This window comes from Lucilia sericata, unplaced genomic scaffold, assembly GCF_015586225.1.
Source record: "Lucilia sericata isolate MDLA Ls3-8-SP2 unplaced genomic scaffold, ASM1558622v1 Contig000843F_arrow, whole genome shotgun sequence".
In the NCBI taxonomy this organism is placed as follows: Eukaryota; Metazoa; Arthropoda; class Insecta; order Diptera; family Calliphoridae; genus Lucilia; species Lucilia sericata.
The window spans coordinates 58,956-78,685 of record NW_023994835.1 but is presented as its reverse complement, the minus strand read 5'-3'; the positions used below and the strand labels follow the sequence as shown (position 1 = coordinate 78,685).

The 19,730-nt window shown below is 29.9% G+C and overlaps 3 protein-coding genes across 4 annotated transcripts; 2 read left to right on the top strand and 1 right to left on the bottom strand.

The window, feature by feature from the left end:
* The first annotated feature begins 404 nt into the window (after positions 1 to 404).
* LOC119608499 (ras-related protein Rab-13) lies at positions 405 to 6,035 on the top strand. Of its 2 annotated transcripts, none has more exons than XM_037962944.1 (5): positions 405 to 859; positions 3,426 to 3,625; positions 3,694 to 3,786; positions 3,864 to 3,977; positions 4,042 to 6,034. In XM_037962944.1, exons 1-5 carry the CDS (start codon positions 736 to 738, stop codon positions 4,153 to 4,155), a joined length of 645 nt encoding a protein of 214 aa, XP_037818872.1. In that variant the 5' UTR covers positions 405 to 735; the 3' UTR covers positions 4,156 to 6,034. The 2 variants fall into 2 exon arrangements, with proteins under 2 accessions (XP_037818872.1, XP_037818873.1); XM_037962945.1 differs by lacking the exon at positions 405 to 859 and adding an exon at positions 1,274 to 1,289 and having other exon boundaries at positions 4,042 to 6,035.
* A 1,912-nt stretch (positions 6,036 to 7,947) lies between these two features.
* On the top strand, positions 7,948 to 12,426 carry LOC119608502 (serine/threonine-protein kinase Nek8). Its single transcript, XM_037962949.1, has 15 exons — positions 7,948 to 8,441; positions 8,512 to 8,700; positions 8,798 to 8,936; positions 8,998 to 9,126; positions 9,191 to 9,259; positions 9,359 to 9,444; positions 9,503 to 9,700; positions 9,763 to 9,887; positions 10,182 to 10,299; positions 11,104 to 11,370; positions 11,435 to 11,603; positions 11,667 to 11,855; positions 11,929 to 12,054; positions 12,115 to 12,227; positions 12,291 to 12,426. Exons 1-15 carry the CDS (start codon positions 7,948 to 7,950, stop codon positions 12,424 to 12,426), a joined length of 2,547 nt encoding a protein of 848 aa, XP_037818877.1.
* Positions 12,427 to 12,953: 527 nt separating this feature from the next.
* LOC119608501 (SAFB-like transcription modulator) lies at positions 12,954 to 19,324 on the bottom strand. Its single transcript, XM_037962948.1, has 8 exons — positions 19,014 to 19,324; positions 18,453 to 18,954; positions 17,747 to 17,879; positions 17,651 to 17,679; positions 14,652 to 15,651; positions 13,975 to 14,127; positions 13,491 to 13,913; positions 12,954 to 13,424 (listed from the first exon to the last, which is right to left on the bottom strand). Exons 1-8 carry the CDS (start codon positions 19,131 to 19,133, stop codon positions 13,070 to 13,072), a joined length of 2,715 nt encoding a protein of 904 aa, XP_037818876.1. The 5' UTR covers positions 19,134 to 19,324; the 3' UTR covers positions 12,954 to 13,069.
* Between the last annotated feature and the right edge of the window lie 406 nt (positions 19,325 to 19,730).

Below are 19,730 nucleotides of genomic sequence, written 5' to 3'. Positions count from 1 at the left end.
CATGAATAGTTACTACAAATTTCTAGTTTTATTATTTATATATAATTTTGGGTTTGAGTTTACCACCCAGTCAACTAAAAATTGACACTATATGCACATACATACATATATCATATGTTTACCGTTATAATTTTCTACAGGTGCAGAATTTGTTGTCAAAAGGGAATAAAATATAAACAAACCCCTAAAAATAACAAATACAATACACAATATAAAAGAACAATAAGAATACAGGAACAAAAAGGATATAGAAAATAAAACTGCGACAAAAGTCAACACAACAACCAACATCTGTTTAAAACCTCCCTTTTTATTAGTTTTTTTTTTTTTTTTTTTTTTGACAATAGTCAAAAAGGATATTGATTTTTCACTAAAAGCGACAATAAACGAATGTAAGAGAAAAAAATCTTAGTTGAATCATACTTTTGCAAAAGCGGTGCAGAAAACAAGTTGAAAATTTTGTAATTTAATAAAAATAAATAAATATTAATTGAATATATTAATATAAAAACTTTAGACGAAAAGTTAATGAAATAAAAGTAAAAAAGACTTAAATATTAAAAACTAAATAAATACAAAAAATATCCTTAAATTTATTGAAGCCCTAAATACGTATTTGTAGCAAAGAAAAAAACAAAGTTAATATTTCCTTGGTATCCTTATCGTACATTAACGTTTTATATTTTTTTTTTTTTTGTGTAATTCTGAGTGACACAAAAACAACTAAATACAATAATGGCACTGGATTTTGTAGCCACCTATAAAGTTTTAGTTCTGGGCGATTCCAATGTCGGTAAAACTTGCATCGTTCACAGATATTGTGATGAAAAATACTATGACACATACATCTCTACCATAGGTAAGTAGCCTATTATATTTTATTCAGTTCTCTTTTCAGGTTTTCAAATGTCCTTTTTATCCTACGAGTACAAGGAGAATTTGTGCAAATAAATAATTAATTTGTATTCTGTTTTTATGGATCTTCTTGCAATTTTATTGTGTTTATCTAGAGCTATGGACATAAAATTTAATTAGAATTAAAATAAGAAAATGGCAAGAAATCTTGTTTGTGTAGAACTGAAGGATAATGTCGCAATCAAATATAGAAAAAAATACAAAATTGTTGTAATACGATATAACATCAAAAAGAAAATAATATGTTGAGTAGGATTTCGTGATTACACTTTTGTGTGTTAATAAGAAGATTGAATAAACAATTTATAAGGACAATAAAAAAGTATACCCTACAATATTATATTCGATACCTTGGTGATTTAGAATAATAAATTGTACATAAAATATTGCATCTTTAAAATGAAATTACAGCAAAAGTTTAAATTGAAAAAATTTAAATTTATGTAGTAAAAAAAAAAGAAATTTCTGAAATCCAATTAAATATTGAGAAATAAGAAAATGAAATAAAGAAATCTGATTTACACCAAATTAAAATTCTGAGCTCTAACTCTATATTGAGAAAAAAAAATTAATTAAATTTAAGAATAGCAATTTCGAATATAAGAATAGGTCAACGAAATGAAGGTTTGTGAAAACTTTTGAAACCCATTCGACTGATTTTAATATATTTTTAGCTGCTGAAACCGAATCTGATATCTGTTTTTCTCTATTACCCACCATTTTATCGCAAAATGGCATCGAATATTTTGTTCATATATTACGGACATTTTATATAATTATAAAAATGTATCTATTTATGTTTAAGGAAATAATACGGGTCTTCATTATATATTTTTCCTAAGTTTAATTAAAACGGTTGAAAAGAAAATAATATTTCACTATGGTTTCAATAAAATTTCTCAATATTGCATAGCTTGAGTGTGACCTTCACAGTTTATGGGTTAACATTGATCGATTTTACTAAAATTTCAGATGTATGTTTCCTATTATCTTGAATTTTATATTCTGAAAAAGTTTTACATATGTACATATATAAAATGCATAAAGAAGACCGATTTTCAAAAATTTTACCAAAATATTGTTTTCTCCGAAATCCTCAATATTAAAATAACATATACCGCTAATATGTTAGAGATATCGATCGAATTTTTTCACTATTTTATTCTTCTCTTTATTCTGCATAAATCACATGGAGATGTTATTAAAATTTTACTATTTGCTTAATTGTTAAAAGTTTTGAAATTGTTGGAGTTTTGAAATGGCCTTCTGAACGGTTTTCCATTTATGACTATACCGTTTACCCCATCTAATGTGGATAAAAACTCGAATATGTTTAATGTAATGACATGGGTTGATTAGAATATTTCTCAGTTAAGTGCTTTGTGACACTAAATGATCGGGAAAATTTCTTTGCTTTATATATTATTGGAACGATAATTGTTCACATATTACAATTATTTAATGTTAAAATCCAAAAAGATAAATTTTGTGCTAACATTTTTGTAACAACCTTCAGAGCCGTGGTACCAACAGTTTTTTTTTTTTTCAAAATGCATTTCTATAACTTAAAGTATAAGTCTAGAGGCAGAAACGGCCACTATTCGCAACTTATGTAATACTACAGAATTTTATATTTGGGACACAAGTATACAGATCAAAATGTGGAAAATTGGTGGGTTACTTTTTTTCCATATTCGGAATCAGACCACCAAATAACACTGGAATTGGTGAAAATTATTTAAAAAGTTTTATCATCGTTGGCCTGTCTAATTTAAAAATCCTAGGAAAAATGTTTGAACTTGTTCTAATAAAACTAGTTCTAGAACGAGTGCAAACAGAACCATTTCGAATGCTTAAACAAAAACCTTGGAAGTAGTGATGCTGCCATTACTTCTGAAACCCGTTCCTCAGAACATTGTTGTAGTTAGAAAATATTTCTAAAGTGTTTTCAAGACAACACTAGTTCAATGGAATGCATGCTAGTTCCAAAACAATTTCTTGGAATCAGTTGAAAAAAATTTTCAAAAAATTAACAAATATATTTTTATCTAAATATAATGAATTTAACGAAAAATATACATATTGATTAAATTTCATCAAAATTTGGACCATACGTCCAAATAACAACCAAGTTTTTATTTATAAGAAGAACTGTAAAAGTTAATTTTTCCTTTTAGGTACATTTTTAAGACTTTCAACTCGATGGGACACGGCTTAGAGTTTACCGATTTAGATCAAATTCTCAGCATGAGAGGTTTAGGCTAAGTGGTATACATATTAATCAAATATCGATTAGATTGTGTATTTTTAAACCGATTTTTAAACTATATTTCAAAAGAAAGACCTCATTTATCAATTAAAATTAGATTTTCATAATAGACTTCGCTCCATGTAAACATACATAATTACATTTCCTAGGTAAAGAATAGAGTGGGAACTAGTTGTGTGTCTGCTCCCTTATCTCTAGCTCTTAATGGTATATTTTTTAATAATTTAAATTCTTCCGACAGGTATTGATTTTAAACAAAAACTTATTAATTTGGATGGTGTACCTATAAAATTACAAATTTGGGATACAGCCGGCCAAGAAAGATTTCGCACTTTAACGACAGCTTACTATAGAGGCGCCATGGGTATTTTACTGATGTACGATGTTACCAATTTAGAAAGTTATAATAATTTGTCATATTGGTTAAGAAATATACAAGAGGTAATGTTTAAGATATTTTAAATATTATATAATTTATATAAATAAATGATATTTTTCTTTGAATTTAGAATGCTTCACCGGATGTAGTAAAAGTTTTGGCGGGTAATAAATGTGAATGTTCGGCTACACAAAGAATGGTGGATAAAGAGAGAGGGGAAAAGGTAAGAGTTAGGAAATGAGTCTTAAGTATTGTTTCTAATTTTAAAGATTTCTTTTTTTTTTTTTTTGAAATTTTCAGATTGCCGAAAATTTTGATATGCCCTTCTTTGAGGTTTCTTGTAAAAATAATATCAATATAGAGGATGCTTTTCTATCATTAGCTCGCAAAATACGTGAACAAAGAGAAAGAAGAGTACGTTTATCAGAACATAAGGAACATATGACTATATTTTATATTTTAAAACTTATTATTTCAGGGCGAAAATTTCGATAATGACGATAAACCCCAAGAGAAGAAATCGCCTGGTTCAAATGGTTTGGGTACTTTTAGTCTTGCCAGTTTATCGGAAGCAAATCGCTGTTCCTGTTAAATAAATTAAGCATTAAGAGTAACATAAACTTTCAAATATTTTTTTAAGCAAATACTTATAATACACCTGCAGAAATTAGACGTATAAAAATTATGTCCAAAAATAAAATAAGAAAAAAAATATTATGTTAGCAAGTTTTATCATGTTACATGTATTATACGATTATGAAATAATGAAAATTAGCAAAAACCAAAAATATCTAAATCTTAAACGTACAGATAATGCATTTTTTTTATCATAGTTGTTTATTCCGTTTTTTTCCATAAACTATGTTTTAAATATATTTAAATATAATTTTGTGAAAATTTCGATAATTACACTTAGCGAAAAGTTTAAATAGCTTGTATAATATTATACAATAGTTAAATTTATGCCACAAAAGTTTAAATATTAGTATTAGAAAAAAGATTTCAAAATTACTAAAAACAAAATAAACAATCATACATAGAAAAAGGAAACACTCCTTTTGTTTCAAAATTAATTTTAGTTTCAACACCCTTTTAGACCCATGTTTGACTTGTAATCAAAAATTTTATACTATTGTACTACTTTCAATAAATTTTTCGTAGTTCTTTTGCTTTATTACGGACTATTTTCTTTTCACATAATAGTTCTAGATTAAACTATCTGTTTCAAAACTATACTATAGCATCGGGACAAAATATTTATTCGGGGAATGAATATTTGTTTTGTAACTAAACTTTAATACATTTATATAAAATTAGACTTTATTTTTTCCAACTGCAAATGTTAACATAGAAATATAATTTTAAACCGATTTTTATAAGTTATTTCTATATTTATCCAAATTTTTAGGAATGATATACATTTAAGCCTTCAAACTTAATTCAGATTACTATACTTTTACTAGCGATCTGTCAGAACACCTTCGAAATTTGTTAACTCTGTTAGATAAATCGAAAAATATGGCAGTATATGTATGTAAGTACTCTCCTATATTCTCCCCTTAACAATCCTATCAGAATTATAGCAGTTCTTTTCGAATTAAGCCTAGTAGTACTCTGTTCATATTTGAGAACAATGTTATATGCATATTTTATATGTAGTTTGACATCATTCCTCACGAAATTTTGAACAAAGTACCTAGCTTTAGATTTAATTGAAAGTTATGAAATTTAAGTACATAATTAATAAATTTAATGGTATTAAAACAACTCAATATATTTTTTAAAAATCGCTCAGAAAAATTGCACAGCATATAAATTTTTGTAGATATACAACACATAGTTTTATAATTAAAAAAAAGAAAAGTTTTAAATAAGAAAAATTTTTTAAGCAAAAATCTACTAAAATAGAGCTTGATTCCATGTACTTAGAAATATAAAATATAGCAAATAAAATCCGAGAATATAGCAATAATTTCCGGTTCAACAATTCAAAGCATATTTATTTTTGCTAAAAGAAACTTTAGTCCATAACTAAAATAGATTTCAATAAAAAATCCTTTTTAATTTACCAAAATATTTTGCTAATATAAACAAAACCCATCGAATTATACTAAATAATTTAGTTTTCTTTAAATGCTAAGTACACTATTTTAAAAGAAAAAAATTTTGGTTTTATTTGTATGTATGTATTTTTTCTCTGCATTTAAATTTATTTTGCTAAATTATTTATGTGATTATTTTATTTTTGTAATTTCGTATAGTAATGTAAATATCAACTTTTCTTGACATATTATTTTATATGGTCAATTAAAATTTTATCATTAAAACTTATATTAATACATGCAGAATATAAATGAGGTATTAACATATTAAATCAATATATTAACATAATGAATTCTATATAATCTTAAATACATAAGTGAGATTTTTATTAATTCTATGACAAATATGTCACATAGATAATTTTCTAAAAATATGTATAACAAAAAAAAAATATATATACTATATAATTGTAAAAGATTTCAATAAAATACAATAATTAAAAGAAATATACTTGAGTTTTTTTTTAATATAATATTTTTTAATCATTAATTAAACAAAATTCTACAGAATTTTTAACATTTTCCAAAATTCCAAATAGTGGCTTAATGTAAACATTAGGGTATAGCTTTATAACAATTTTTGAAAATTTCATATCGTCCCTGTCCATTCCACATAGAGTATAAAAAAGGACGTTTAAAGTTTTCGATATTTTCTCTAAACAATATTTTAATTTTTTTTTGATACAAAATAGTGATAGGGTCTAATTTTAGTAATAACCCTAGTAAACATAGAAGTACGAGTATATAATTTGGCCCATAATTTCTTTAGTACCGAATCAGTGCTTTTAGTATTATACTATTTCTTATTGAAAATATTTTTATTGTACCCTCTCGATGTCTTATATTAGGTGGAAATAGGCAAGACTATAGACTAGATTATAGTTCGACAATATACTAGGCAATGGACAATACTATATATTAGACAATAATCAAGACTCAATGTCTTATTATATTTGGTGGACCTGCTAAATTATTAGAATATATTCAAGACTAGACATATACTTTAATGCAGGAAATAGACAAGACTATAATATAGATTATAGTTAGACTACATACTAGACAATAGTCAATATTATACACTATACTATAGTCAATACTATATTCATGACTATAGGCTAAACTATAGTCATTACTATATTCATGACTATAGGCTAAACTATAGTCAAGACTATTGATTAGACAATATTGAAAAATATAGACTTGACTATATTCAAGACTATAGTCAATACTATAGACTAGGCAATAGCCAGACCAGACAATAGTTAAGGCTATTGTCAAGACAACAGACTAGACAATAATTAAAGCTATAGCCAGGGATATAGACTGGACTAAATACTAGTCTAGGACTATAGACTATAGTCCGAACTACTAATAGTCAAGACTACTACCGCCTAAACTATTGTCAAGATTATAAGCTAAACTATAGTCAAGATTATAGAATAAGCTGTAGTCAAGACTATGGACAGGACCATAATAGTCAAGACTACAGATTACAGCTAATATTATAGACGATATTCAGGACTATATTCAAGAGTACAGACAATACTATAGCCAAGACTATATTTTATATTATATACTAGATTTTAGTCAAATTTATAGACCAGACAAGTCAAGTCTGCAGTCTAGTCTAGAGTAGACTACAGTCTAAGCTATTGTTAAAACTACAGACTAAACTATAGTCAAGACTACAGACTAAACTATAGTAAAGACAATAGACTAAATTATAATCAAGACTGCAAACTATAGTCAAACCTTTAGATTAGACAATGGTCAAAGTTATAGACGAAACTGTAGTAAAGGTTATAGACTGGACTATAGTCAATGTTATAGACTAATCAAAAGTATTAACCAAGTATAGAACAAACTATAATAATATAGACTATACTAAAACTATAGTCAATGCAAAGTCAAGACCAAACTATCAAAACTATAGACTAGAGTACCAAAAAAAAAACACATATATATATTAAAAACCGACGTGTACCTATTATTATGTTAAAGAATGTATTCCTTATATTATAATTTCTTCGCGTGTAGCCATAGGTCAATGAACCCATATCAACAAACCTACTGTTAGCTAATCATTAAAAAATAACGCCGTAAAGTCTATAAAAAAATTGTTTGTAATCACTAGTTGCATCATTGCTAGGCAACCAGAAGGCAATTAAAATGACCACAACTTTATGGTGGTTAATATTTTTTCGCTCCTTGCACACCAATAAGGATATAGAACTTTTTAAATAAACATTCATTTAACTAAAAACTAAATTTAAAATACAAAAATGCAAAAAATTAAAGCAAAAGCATCTTCATTACCTATGTTTAATGGTCGTGTATCGGATTCCTCGACATCCAGTACTTCTTCTTCGGTTATAATAGCGACAAAAAATAAAAAACGCGCCACTTTCAATGGTTTTCTTAAGCCCACCGTTTTTTCTATATCAAATTCAGCCAATAATTTAACAGAAAATCGTGAAGAAACTATAGATTCAGCCGAATCGGATGTGATAATAATAAATGGTGCTAGTTCCGAGAAGAGTGCCCAAAGTACTCAGAAATCATTGGGAATAGCGGGTACAGAATTAAGTAATTACGAGAAAATAAAAGTGGTGGGTCAGGGCTCTTTCGGTATTGCGGTACTGTATCGGCGTAAAACTGACAATCATCAGGTTGTATTTAAACAGATAAATTTAAATGATTTAACCCCATCGGAAAGAGATTTAGCCATGAATGAAGTGGAAGTATTTTCAAAATTACATCATCCAAATATTATAAGGTAGTCGAAGGGTTAAACACATTGAAATATTCAGAAGATCTATTCAATATTTGTTTTGATTTAATTTTAGTTATTTGGGAAGTTTTATTAAAGATAATACTTTATTAATTGAAATGGAGTATGCAGATGGGGGCACATTAGCTCAAATCATAGGCGAACGTAAAATGAGGGATTACTTTCCAGAGCGTTATGTTATAGCAGTATTTGAACAAATATCCAGTGCTATAAATTATATGCATTCAGAAAATATTTTGCACAGGTAGGAATTGTTAAGTCGAAAAAGATTTCATTAAAATTTGACTTAATCTTTATATATACCAAGATTTATATACATTTTACTTATTATTATTTAAAAGGGACTTAAAAACCGCCAATGTCTTTTTAAATAAACGAGGTATTGTGAAAATTGGTGACTTTGGAATATCGAAAATAATGAACACAAAAATTCATGCTCAAACTGTATTAGGAACCCCGTATTATTTTAGCCCCGAAATGGTAAGTGCAACAAGGTAATATAACCTTAAATAAAACCATAACTTAATTTTCTTTAATTTAGTGCGAAGGTAAAGAATACGATCATAAAAGTGATATATGGGCTTTGGGCTGTATATTGGGAGAAATGTGTTGTCTACGCAAAACGTTTGCGGCAACAAATCTTTCGGAACTTGTTGGTAAAATAATGAGTGTAAGTTGAATTTCAATGGACAAATTCTGAACATAATAAAAATAAATATTTAATTATATTAAAGGCCGCCTATACACCATTACCCAAAGGATATTCATCAGGATTAAAAAGTTTACTTAGCAATTTATTACAGGTATGCCCAGATTTTTAATATTTTTTACTAATTCTTACTACATACTTACTTACTAAATACTTTTGGTAAATCCCGACATTGATTTAATTTTCTTTACAGGTGGATCCTGCTCGACGGCCCAAAGCTTCAGAAATATTAGAATATTGGATACCATTAATATTTCGTAATCTGGGCAAACATAAAGGGTATATAAATGCAAACTTACCTAAAAATCATATACAATAATAATTTTATATTCTCCAGATATTCTTATGAAGATGATATGAGTTCAACAGCAAATTCTACAGCTAGTTCGAAAGCTGTATCGTTACATGATGAAGTGGCAATACCAGAAAATAGTTCACGCCGATCTACTGTAGTCGATTTAGCTACAGCACAAACTGAAACTAAGGAAATAATGAAAGCTGAGACAGCTCAACCAAATGAAACTGTAGAAAAAAGGTATAAAGGAGATATCTGCAATCTAAATCTTTAAAATATATATTTGTTTTTTTTTTTTATAGATCTGTGTTATATCAACTAAAATCGTTTGGCAATAGTTTTAGCATGAATCCCATACAGTTGCCTCCAAAAGCCTGCATCCTATGTGTGGCAACTAGCGAAACACATTTCGTAGTGGTGAATAATGGTAAGTTCTACATTATGATAATTGCTGTAGAGGAGTCGACCTTCTATATAAATGCTGGGTATATAAGCAAAAGCAGCAATTTCCATTTTGTTCATGATCAAATGTAGAAATGTTGAATTGGACTTAATTCATCCTTATCTGATATACTTTATACAAAGGAAATAAGAAAACTTGATGATATAATTTAAACAAATTTTACTTCTTTCAAAATATCGGAGATTGTTTCCTTTGCTTCTTGTATACCTTTCAAGTATTAGAAGAATGCTCAATCTCAGAAAATGTTTATTATTACAGACGGTTCCGTTTATACGTGGGGTGAAGGTACTCATGGACAATTGGGTTTAAGTTCTTTGGAAGCATGGAAACATTATCCCAGCCGTATGGAAAGTATACGCAATTATCATATTGTCAGGTAAAATAAAACGAATCTTATACATATATCCAATATAATATTGGATGTATCTAGAAGTTCAGAAAGTGAACCAACAGAAAGTGACCCTAGATCTATTCTTTCGGAATTTGATTACCAAAATAGTTACATATATTTAGATTCGATTTATGATGAATTGTATTCTCTAATATCGATATAAATATAAGAAAAAGGCTGACTTTCGGAATATACCTTTTATGCGCGGATATCTACAGAATTTGAAAGATTGATTTATATTAAGGATCAAGTCAGTTTTGTCAAATTTCATCTTAAACCTATAATTTTTTTTTAAATAATTTATTGAAAAATTATTGATATTGATTAGCCAGTTATAAACATTAGGAATAGGATCAAATGTGGCCCGATTTCCGTCATATTTGATAATATTTATTGGTACATAAAACTAATCACGATTACTCCATTATTAACGTATATGTGACAGTTTAAACCACATTCGTTGGGATGTTTTTATGGGAACTTTAGAAGCAAATATTTCTGATCGTGCTCTTCTTTTGTGGACGCTATTGTGCCAACAACCAACAGACGAAAAGATTATACAAAAGAGGAGATTCGTAAAAGATTATAAAACTTAAAGTCAACTTCCTTCAACTCGAATACCGAATATTTATTGTAATTAGGAATAATATTTTGGTATATTGTCTCCTTAGGGATTAGTCCTCTTTCGTTTAATCGAAACTACATGAGGTCTAACTCTTTTGAATTCGATAAAAAGTAAAGTTTTCACTCTTATTTTAATATATCAAAACTTTTTCATTCTCATAATAGTGCCTGTGCTGGTGAGGGTTTTACAATACTACTAACTCAAACCGGTTCCATACTGAGCTGTGGCGATAATAGCAAATATGCTTTGGGTCATGATGATAATAAAACCTATCATAGTCCCAAGATAATAGAAAAATTAGAAGATATACATATCAAGGAGATAAAAGCAGGGACAACACATGTTTTGGCATTAAGTGCAGATGGCTGCATCTATACATGGGGTACAAATGTACAGGGAGCTTTAGGTCTAGGAAGTCTACAAACGCAACAGTAAGTTTTTTTGCATGAGCATAGACAATTACTCACCTATAATTAAATTGTTTGTGATTTTTAGGAAAACACCCCAGAAAATACTTATTTCTCATATTAAATCCAAAGTTAAGCATATTTTCTGTGGGCCAGATACGTCTGCGGTACTCTTCGAAAGTGGTGAAATGCATGTTTGTGGTAGTAACGATTACAATAAATTGGGTTTTGAAAAATCATCGAAAATAATGGCATTGGTATGTAGGAATTATATGTATTACTTGATGTAAACTACTTTATTATATTTTAAATGTTAACAGAAAAAAATACAATTACCTTATCCCATATTGGAAGCAAATTTTTCTTCGACACATTCAATATTTTTGGTAGAAGGTGGTTATGTTTTTACAATGGGCTCAAATGCTTCTGGTCAACGAGGAGTTGGACATTGTAATAATGTCTTGGAATCTGTATCATTGGTGGAGTCCATAAAAGATAGATATATTGTGGTAGGTACTATACTTAGGGGACGTTTCCTAAAAATGATTAAGTTAACAAAAAATCTCTTAAATTTATTTTCAGAAATGCAAATGTAATGATCAGTGTTGTATAGTTAGTTCCGATAATCATGTTATAACATTTTGGGGTACACGTAACGGTATACCCGAAATAGCAGAGGGCAGTTCAACAGATATTCATGAAACTGAAGTAATTTTTGGAATTTCCGTTTGTGCTATATTTGAAATATTAAGTATTATTTGTTTTAAGGTACAACAACAGCCAATGGATTTAGAATTGGGTAATAATACGGCAGCGTTTACAAATTTCTTAGCATCTGTATATAAATCGGAATTGGTATTGGATCCACAGGATATATTAGGGTAAACTGTTTATATTTTGAATGAATAAGACTTCAATATTAATCGTATATTTGTATATTGCAGACTATATTCCTCGCGTGAACAATTGGAAAAAGGTTTTTACGTTGTGGTAAATGATATTTTCCCCCTACCCCATAGTGTTTTAGTATTGGTAGATACTACAACACCCTTGATAGCATCTATTGAAGATTTGTCATAGGTTACTCTAAGACATGGATGTGTGTATATAATAGGTTTCGGGTCTTATTTTGACATTTTTTTATAGAAATTAAGTTTGTACTTCAGTTTAATAAAATAATCTTTTAAAACAACTGTACAAGCGTGCGTTTACGATATAGAAACTTTCTTGGCGCAAGTTTAAATTGAGCATCTTTTATAGCACTTCCTTACAAAATCCCAATTAACAAGACCTTTGTGATATTATTTTTAAAATGATTTTATTTATGTTTATAATGCGTAGTAGACGTTTAAAGGACATCTAAAAACCTAAGATTAAACGAACATACAGATAGCATGTATGAAAAATATTGTTTTTGAGGTTATCAAAGGATTTGGAGCTTTCTTTCTTGTAATAAAAATATATAACTAATACAAATAATAAAATTATGATAAACAAAAACAAGTATAAAAACAATTTAACATTGTTTCTCATTTCCGTAATATCAAATTGTGTTGCAACTAAAAATTCATGGATAAAATAAGATTAAAAAAAGAAAGACAATTGAGTAAACAATAATTTAAATTTCTTTTGAAAGTACAAAAGGGATTCTAAAAGAAAACACAAAAAACACATTCTGAACGTTTACTTAATGGCGTTGTGTTCAGTGTTTATCGGTAGGGTTTTAATAGCGTGAAGATACAGGACCACCATAACGATCTTGTCCTGGTCGGCTGCCGCTGTTATACATGCCACCACTACCACCGGCACTGGGATAACCACCGCTAGAACGTTCATTATAGGTGCGATCATAACGATCCTGTGATGTGGGAATGGTACGCCAACTGTTATCATCTGCAGCACTGGATTTTGGCCAGCCAGAGCCTGAATTGTGAAGGCCTGACGACATACCATTACTGGAATATTTCATAGATGAACTACTGCCGCCACCCATGTGCGATGACGACGATGAGGCCCAAACAGCATTGCTGCTTGAACTGGTGCCATAATTAGCAGAACTGTCATAACGTTTGCCGCTACTGTAATAAACATTTACTTGTGAAACATTGCACGTAACATTAACTACACTTCGCAATACACTTTACCTCATATCATCCATGCGTCTGTAATTGTGAGATGAATTACGGTCATCATAACGTCCGCTGCCACTAGAGCTCTTATGCAACGATGAACTGGAATGATAAGAACTGCCTCCCGCAACACCTACGCTAGATGAAGGCATATGACGTATTTCAACTTCACGCTTGTAGTCGTCGCGTGATGATTTGCCGGCTGAACTATAATCGTCTAGGCCCCGTTTGGAGGAGGACGATGCCATATAATCAGAACCACGTTTGCTATAATCGTCTGTACTACGTTTGGTAGGTACTGCTGCATAGTCATCTATAGCTGAACGTTTAGCACCTGCACCACTGCTGCTGTAATCCATTCTCTTAGAGGAAGATGAACTATAGTCATCTAAACGTTTGCTGGATGAAGTACTGATATAATCATCTCGCTTGTGACCACTAAATAACAGAAGACATATTGAATTCCCTAAAATTTGGGCGTTTTTATATGTGTAAATACCTTCTTGAAGGAGCCAAAGATGCATCAAATCTTGGTGGAGGAGGAGCATCATAACGATCGGAAGCTGATGTACGTTTACGGTCATCACTATAACGATCATCACCACCACGCTTGTTTAGACGTTTAAGAGGATCATCACGAGTCTCCATAATTCTTTAAAGTGTGACAGCAGAATGCAGCAAAACAAACAAGATGCACAAAGAAAATGTGGAAGAAGAGAAAAATAAAATCAATATTAGTAAATGATTTTGCCAGACCAAAAGTCTAACTAAGAACCCCACAAACTAAAATTTGCAATCAGCTTATCATTTTCATTTTTCTAAAGGGGTACTATTACGAAAAACACACGCATTAAAAGCAACTTTTTACAACTCGTCAAAAACCAACGAGGATTTGTTTTGGGGGAATTTTGGAATGAAATATTTGAAGGGAGAGTAAGAGACATCAATGTTTTCTTCGAGAAAAAACAATTAAATATCATTTGTTACTGCGTAGAGATTTGATGAATAACTCACGGTTATTGGAAAAAATTTGGAATGATTGTTTTTTAGAAAAAAATATATATGAATCATTGCTTAAATCTAGGTAATACTTCATGGAAAAATAATGTAGTGTGCACTTTACGCGTGTTATAGTAGTTTAATTTGGATTTGACTTTTGTAAACAACTTAGCATACTTCATTTGTTGGCGTTTAATTTCTAGACGTTCCAATTCAAGTTTCTCACGCTCCAACTTCTGGCGTTCGCGTTGCAAACGCAGCAACTCAGCTTTTTCACGTTCTAAACGTTCACGTTCCAAATTCAATTTTCTACGCTCCTCAGCTAAACGTTGTTCTTCGATGCGTTGACGCTCTCTTAGTTCTCTACTTATTCTTTCTTCCTCACGCATTGCACGCTCACGTTCACGGATACGCTGGCGTTCTCGTTCTTCGCGTATTTTCTTATACGACAGTATTTCTCTTTGACGTATACGCTCTCGTTCACGTTGACGATGGTCTCGTTGGCGATCATGATGGCGACCGTTGTTGTTATTGTTGTGATGTACTGAACGACGTTTTAGAGATGAAGTATCAGAACGGCCGCGATCACTGCGACTGGAACCTTTGACATCATCTTTCTTGTCTTTATCGTCTTTGGTACGTGAAGTTTTATCTCTGTCATCTTTTTTAACACCACCATTTTCATCTTTCTTACCCGCATCACTTTTACGTTTACCATCATCCTGAGATGATTTGCCACCATCCTTGCTAGAGGTTTTCTTTTCATCATCCTTCTTTTTGGATTCTGAACGTGATGAACCAGAAGTTTTGACACCACCATCCTTTGCAGAATTTGTTGAACTACCACCAATTTCATTTTTAGTACGCTCCACAGATATAATACGTCCATGTAATTCTGTGCGATGTAAATGATCAATACAGCGACTGGCATCACTCGATGATGACATGGTAACATAGCCATAACAACGTGTACCGGGTGTACGTGTATTCGTCACTACCTTGGCTCCAATTACTTTACCATATTTCGAGAAAATCGTTTTCAAATCACTGGCTCGTGTCAATGAAGACAAACCGGATACCCACAAGTTGCGAGATGTGTTCGATGATGACGTTGATGATGTTTTACCACTGGATGATTTTGTATTGGTGGCAGCGTTGTTGTTGGATGATGATTTTTCTGGAATTTCCATATAAATAATAACAGAGTAGAGAGAGAGAAGGTTGAGTTATATATAAATTTGTTGTTTTTTTCTATTTTTTTTTTTTGGTATAAATTAAATTAGGTTTTTTATCACTTTAACTGCCACTTTTACTGAAACACTTTTCTTTTGTGTGTATATTATTATGTGTGTTTGTTTTCAAATACTTTAAGACTAAATCTAAACACTCGTTTTATTTTGTTTGTTAAAACAAAATGTCTGTCTATGCAAGAAAGTGTGAATTTAATATTAAATATGAGGATTGTTAGTTGATCATTTCAGCAATATACTGCAACTGTAGGTGAGAAGTTATGCCACACGATCCTTAAAATGTATGCAGCTTGCTTTTTGGCGTAACTTATTCCGTCTTAATTTTGTGTCTCATATTGATTTGTAATTTCCAACATATTTTTGTTTCCAAGTTTTAAGATTATTGTCAATCCAATTAGAGGATCCATGTATCTTATGTTTTTGAAAATAGTTGTTTAAATCGTATTGCAAAATTAATTTTTTCTCTTTGTTTTTCCTTATTTGTGGAAATATATTTTCAATTGGTAATAGAGACCTTGTAAGTTGTAACGCCAAACATGTAAAGAAAATATTTTTATCGATAAATAAGTTATAATGATGATGTACCCGCCAAGAAGTAAACAATTGTATAATTATCGGCGATAAAATCAACACTTGCCTTTCAAGGGTTTCGGATTTGTTATTTTAATACTATTTCCTATTTTCCCAAAGATTTCTTTCAAAAAGTCTGTTGTTTTTATAATTCCAAGGCGTATTTCTTAATAACTCCAGAATTGATTATTCTATATTTTTTCGAAGTTCTTTTGCCACTAAGCAAACGGCAGCTGATTGAAGATTTGTTAAAGATGAAAACAAAGTAGAACAATTTGACCTTTATTGAACCAATATCACGACTTTCATTAAACTTAAGAATATCTCCAATTCGAGTCGACTCTTATGACAGATACTTTATGCTTCGATAGGTTGACATTAGAATTATAATGATGCTGAAGATATTAATAAGCATTCAAGTTTTATTAACACGCTGATGTACATAGACTTCAAGCATAGAAGCTTGTAGATTCAAAAATGATGTCTATTGCCGTCATATTGTGTTATTTCTTAAATATTGATGTCACTATCGCAGGATAATAAACGTTTTTTTAATCCTTCGTCATTATTTTATCAATAAAATAATATAGTTTCATTATAGTTTGGATTAGAGTTTATATTCGGACGGTATTCGTTTATCATTTATTGAGTAAGCGTCAACGTGTTAAAGGTTATACATATTTCATGACTTCTTTATCACTTTTTTTATAAACTCTCAATAAGTAAATAACAGCAGATTTCTGTAACAAGTATTTCCAATGTCCTTTATAATATTCTTAAAACCACAGCACTCCAGAATTTTGAAGACAAAATTTTTATTATCGTCTTCAGCAAAACTTTCAACTTATCCTAAAAGTGCCCCTAGCAATTCTACGCCAAGAGATCTTCCACAACCATTAATTAGCAAAGTGATATTAGCACTTATCTATTTGTTATCTATATGATTTCCTAATAATTTTGGTGTATCGTTGCAGGATTTTTGATGAATTAGCAGCTTTTCATGTTTTAATATCCACCATTATCTATATTATTAAACATTCTAGGATATTTTAACTCCTCCTCGCCATAGACCTTACTTACAGTTTACGTATTTCGTTGTTTTGCTCTATTAGAAAGACGATCATCATATTTTTTTCCAGCAAGTTGTTCGTTGTATCACATAAATTCACACTTTCTTGCAAATAAATATTTTCGTTTATCTTTTCTTTTTCTCTTCTTTTGCTTAACCTGCTTATCAAACACTGTCACTTCTTGTTATTTACTTAAATAAAGTTCATATATACATACTCTAACAAGTTTAAAGAAATATTCTAAATTTTTCTTAAATTTCCTTTCAACTTTGTATTTAAAAGTTACCTTTATCATCTTTGGATTTAGATTTATCGCTGAAAAGAATATTAAATATTTTTATTAAAGATTTTTTTGGCTAAAATTTATTTTCTTTAAACTTACTCCTCTTTTTTATCGCTAGATTTATCATCTTTCTTTTTATCCTTATCATCTTTGTGACTGAATTTTTTATCATCCTTGCTTGATTTTTCTGATTTACCATCCTTTGAGGATCCCTTGTCTTTTTGATGAGAAGCTAGGAATTTACACAAAAAAAGTTAGCAGCAAGTTTGTTAATCAAGAGCTTTATACATAATAAAATATCTGAGCTCCTTTTTTTTCTGTATAATACTTAAGTTCAAATCAGAGGATGAAGCGATATATCTAGACATTTTGAAGAAATATGGAAAAGATGGAAGATTTTTTAACAGAGCCCTAACTAAGGACAGGACAACTACTAATAAGCTATGAGATTTTTGTTTATACCATTCCTCTTCACTATATTTGCACTTATTATGTAACCATTAACGATACATTTGTTGGAAGAAAATGGTATCCTATTTTTTAAAATGATTCTTCTGATCAGTTTCGATATAGTATTTGTTAATAATTTTTGAGTAATTTGTAATTTGAATTGTTATTCGTTTTGTAGGGAGAGATTTAGTAACAAGTTTTAGAGAACACGACAGATAATGCTCTGCTATCAAATAAAACGTTATCTGGCTGTATACTGTATAAAAAAATAGGGTATGTTTTCAAACTGATATTCTATGAAAACATGTGGTATAAGAAAAAATTAACAAATATAAATAAGCATTTCAAAACTTACCAGTTTTCTCTTTATCATCAGGAGCCTCATCATGCAATAACTGCTGTTCATCCTCACCAATTGTTAAATTAATACCTTCTTCATTATCATTATTACCAGCATCACCATTAGTTTCATCTTCATTGTTTAATAAATCATCCGTTTCATTATGTTCATTATTGGCTCCATCTTCTTCCTCATGAGCTTCTTCATGATCAATATCATCTTCAGTATCCTCTATGTCATTTACTATGACGCATTCATCATCAACATCGCCGACCTGATCGACTTCATCATCATCGTCATGACCATAATGTTCATCTTTTTGAGATTCTTCTTCTTCATCTGCGGGTTCTTCCTTTATCTGAATATCTTCTACGGGTTCCTCTTTAGGTTCTGTTTTATTTTTAGTATTTTTATCTTCTGTCGTACTAGTTTTAGGAGTGGCAGGCTTTTTTGCCGGAGTACCTTTGCCTAATGTAAATAAATGTTTAGCCGGATCTAAGCCTTCACCTTTTATGGCCTGAACGCAAAATTTTCAATTAACTTATAAGGGATAAATAAAAAACTTCGTTAAATTACCTTTTCCAATCGTTCCATTAGAATAGACTTTGGTCCAATTGTGTCTAATTTTCTTTTTTCTAATTCTTCCTTAAGGTCACACACACGTAATTCATTTAATTTTTTGCCTGAGTCAGACATTTTGTTAAATTGTCTTTTAAACACTTTTATTAATTGCCTTTATTATTAAGAATATTGTTTAATTATTACACAGCTTTTTAGCTTGCAATTTATTTCCAAAAATTCAATAAATTTCTGATAATTTTTCAGTCTGCAATGCTGTATGGAAAAATTTTTCTTCAAGAATAAAAATGGCGTAAAAATTATGAATAGTGGCCAGAGCCCTGCGCCGACAAATATTAACGGCGGCGGCGACTGACACTAAATATGTCGGCGGCGGCTTAAAATCGACTGTAAGCCGGCTAAGTTTGCAACTACGTTTAGTTTTTAATTTTTCAACGATTTTAAATAAAAAGTAGGATTTTGGAAGCAAATATATTGTTTATAACAACAAAACAGAGCAAACTCAAAAGTTGTATGAGAAATTATGCAGGGATGAATAAAAAATTCTTAAAAATTAAAAACAAATCCTTTCTCCAAGTTTTACTAGGATCTGCCGATATTTAACCCTATCTTCCATATAAAACATTTTGCAGAAAATCAGTTTCTAAAAAATTTTGCATTAAGAAAATGATCAATAACGTAAAAACAAAGATATTTTATTTGTTTATTTACTAG

What these genes read in the sequence shown, in the direction of transcription:
- LOC119608499 (XM_037962944.1), top strand. Translation starts at nt 736, where the DNA reads ATGGCACTGGATTTTGTAGCCACCTATAAAGTTTTAGTTCTGGGCGAT. An exon ending in CACATACATCTCTACCATAG is followed by an intron (nt 860 to 3,425) that starts GTAAGTAGCCTA and finishes TTCTTCCGACAG; the next exon opens with GTATTGATTTTAAACAAAAA. An exon ending in GTGAACAAAGAGAAAGAAGA is followed by an intron (nt 3,978 to 4,041) that starts GTACGTTTATCA and finishes TTATTATTTCAG; the next exon opens with GGCGAAAATTTCGATAATGA.
- LOC119608502 (XM_037962949.1), top strand. Translation starts at nt 7,948, where the DNA reads ATGCAAAAAATTAAAGCAAAAGCATCTTCATTACCTATGTTTAATGGT. An exon ending in ATTATTTTAGCCCCGAAATG is followed by an intron (nt 8,937 to 8,997) that starts GTAAGTGCAACA and finishes TCTTTAATTTAG; the next exon opens with TGCGAAGGTAAAGAATACGA. An exon ending in AATGAAACTGTAGAAAAAAG is followed by an intron (nt 9,701 to 9,762) that starts GTATAAAGGAGA and finishes TTTTTTTTATAG; the next exon opens with ATCTGTGTTATATCAACTAA.
- LOC119608501 (XM_037962948.1), bottom strand. Translation starts at nt 19,133, where the DNA reads ATGTCTGACTCAGGCAAAAAATTAAATGAATTACGTGTGTGTGACCTT. An exon ending in TCTTTGGCTCCTTCAAGAAG is followed by an intron (nt 13,914 to 13,974) that starts GTATTTACACAT and finishes TCTGTTATTTAG; the next exon opens with TGGTCACAAGCGAGATGATT. An exon ending in AGACGCATGGATGATATGAG is followed by an intron (nt 13,425 to 13,490) that starts GTAAAGTGTATT and finishes TGTTTATTACAG; the next exon opens with TAGCGGCAAACGTTATGACA.